The sequence below is a fragment of the Branchiostoma floridae genome, chromosome 2 (genome assembly GCF_000003815.2).
Source record: "Branchiostoma floridae strain S238N-H82 chromosome 2, Bfl_VNyyK, whole genome shotgun sequence".
Lineage (NCBI taxonomy): Eukaryota > Metazoa > Chordata > Leptocardii > Amphioxiformes > Branchiostomatidae > Branchiostoma > Branchiostoma floridae.
The window spans coordinates 3,731,634-3,734,459 of record NC_049980.1 but is presented as its reverse complement, the minus strand read 5'-3'; the positions used below and the strand labels follow the sequence as shown (position 1 = coordinate 3,734,459).

Below are 2,826 nucleotides of genomic sequence, written 5' to 3'. Positions count from 1 at the left end.
GCATCCAATCTCAAGGGCATAATTTTCCTCTCAAATTGCAGGAAATTCTGTTTTAGAGGGTTTGAAAATCCAAATTTTCCCGGGGGAGCATACCCCCGGACCCCTGCCCCGACGCTGTGAAAAAAATCCTGGCGAGAACATGGCGCCCTTGTGCCCTGACGTCTATATTAAGATTATTTTATCGGTTGTTTTTCTACCCGGTTGATTATGCCTGTCGGGGGGAGGGCCATGTTGATTTTTTTTTAGGGGGAGGGGGAGGGTCACGTTAGATTTTTTTGAGATGGGGGGGAGGGCCATCAAAAAATTTTTTTATCCGACTTCCAATGCACCAGCCCTCCCCCCCCCCCCCGATAAATATCGTACGGTCCCTTAGCACACCTATACACATAGTAATGTATCGTGGCGTAGTGGATTAACGAGTAGACTTTTTAAAGATTGAAGATTGAACGTAAAATAAACATGGTTCGCAGTTGTAACGCAGTTCAAGGTAAACTGCGACTTAACTGCATTCTGAAATATAACGTTCGACTCCAAAGGCAAATAACTAGCAAACTATTAAAAGAAAGCTCGACGAAAATCGTTAATCAACAGACAATAGGTGTGAACTATTTACCCTGACCCAGCAGTTCCACTAGATCAGTACGTGGTAATTGGGTACTTTGCATGTGAAGGGATCGTGTCCTCGCTAGAAATCTACTGGTTGTGTTTTTTTGGGGGGGGGGCGGCTCGGGGTACTTTATATGCACTCTTAAGTTCCAATGTGTTTTTTAACCTCCTTGGTTCCAATTGATTGCTCCCTTGAATAGTATCCATTGTATAAAGGGATGCCCAAGCATTTGCACGAACCTTATGAAATGTGTACGAATCTTATGTAATACGCATAAATCACTGTGAAAACATGTACGAATCATATGTCATACCCACAAAATGTATCAACCATATGTTATATGATAAAAATTCATTTTGAAACCACCATTAGTTTTATGATCACAACACTGTTTTTCAATCAATCAGAATAACGTGCTTTGTTTTCAACAATGACCTTTGAACGTAGGTCCACAGGCTAATCGACCTGAATTGTGCACGGTCATCATTCTATCCACGATAAAAACAGACTTGTTGCTAAAGTAAACTAAGACCCAAGTGGCTATTTTAGGGCATAGACGTCAGTGTTTACTTACACTGGTCTACATTCACAGGTGTGAAGGAGGCTACAACGTTGAATTTTCTTCTGCTGTGCTGAACTTCGGGAGTGACCGCTACAAGCGTCTAATTATAAGGACGAGTAGGGTCCATTCAAGAGTCAAGTGCGGTTTCTGTCCTTATCGATGACAATAACAGGAAGTTTGGAATGACAAAATGTTCTCAACAACCCCTTAGATCTATTACATGGATTATTCCATTCTGCAGGTACAAACCCAAAGTTTCGGTGCGTCATCGTCTAACAAAGTCGGTGCGAAGCTGTCGGCGATCGCGAGACGCACACAACTGCAAGCACTCGTTTTTTTTTCTTTGTACAAATCTTGAGCTGCGAATCAGTGAAAATGGCGCCGAGTGCCTCTAAAGTTTTCTCAGCCAAGCATATGACCGATGTGCTGAAGGAGATAGATGAGAAGGTACGGCTGATTGTCTACTGTACGCGGGAGCAAGGTGCCAAGGTGCAGCAGGAAGTGGGAAGTCTGCTGCAGAAGTATCTGAAACTACTGAGCAAAGTTCTTGGCCAATGCAAGGACCTCAAGTGGGTACCTTTACATGTAACGTTGTAAAAATGTCAATGCTTCCCTATGGTAATACTTGCTCAACTGTCTAAACTATTGTTTACTAGTAGTACAGGGGCTTCAACAGGGAACAGGTGTTTTGCAGGATTGTCCCACCATAACTTGGCATAAGGAAAAACTCCACCTGTCAATCTTTACCGATATTACCGGGCAACCGCTTTTTCAGAAACTTGACACCGGAAGAAGGCGTGGCTGAAAAACTACTTTGGCCCATAGCCAACAACTAACTGATAAAAACAGGGGCTTGGATAAAAGCAGACATTTCGCCCAGTTTTGCGTGTATTAACCTTTTTCTCCAGTTATTGAAGTAAAATTTGAAAGTTACTGAAGTGCTGTCGAGTCTATGAAATGTCATTGTAAATAATTTTGACACAACGGCGGAATAAGAGCTGACGGAACACAGAGACTTTTGATTAAAATTTTCTCCAGTTGGACAAATTATGTGTGTGTGTATGTGTATGTGTGTGTGTGTATGTGTGTGTTTGGGGGTGGGAGGGTGGCAATTCTTCATGGTAGGGCAGATCTGCATGCCCTGTACCAAATTTGGCCGACTGTAGAACTTTTAGTCAAACGTCTCTGGCGTTCTATCGACGGGTGTTTCAACGGTGTGTCAAAATGATTTTTAACGATATATAAAATAAAAAGTTTATTCCATAGGTTTAGAAATAGGATGGATAGTGGCACCATGCAGATCTGCCCTACCATAAAGAATTGCGCCAAGATAAAGTTTATTGCACATCATACGTAAAACGGGCACGATGTAACGCAAACGTTGGTATATTGTATAAGGCAACTAGCTACGTATACAGTATGATTATACTAATAATAAAGGGTTAATGCCCCGGCCCGAGGTGAACATGGTGAGATAATCCCCTGGTCAGGTAGCGATACTCACCGAATAAACCCACCGAGGGAGCGTAACCGAACGAGGGGGGGTTTATGAAGCGTTTTTTCCCAACACGAACCGGGAATTAACGCACCTTTATTCCACCCAGGAAAAAGGGGTTGGCCTCTTCGCCCTTTATAATACACATGGCCCCCCCCCAAA

General features: G+C 42.9%; 1 protein-coding gene across 1 annotated transcript in view; it reads left to right on the top strand.

Moving 5' to 3' along the window:
* The first annotated feature begins 1,529 nt into the window (after positions 1-1,529).
* The window catches only part of LOC118410390, a 17,840-nt gene continuing 16,543 nt past the window's right edge, over positions 1,530-2,826 (top strand). Inside the window, exon 1 of the mRNA XM_035812081.1 lies at positions 1,530-1,738. Within this exon, the coding sequence (XP_035667974.1) occupies positions 1,545-1,738 (194 nt within the window). The 5' untranslated portion in view covers positions 1,530-1,544. The remainder of the gene's footprint in view (positions 1,739-2,826) is intronic.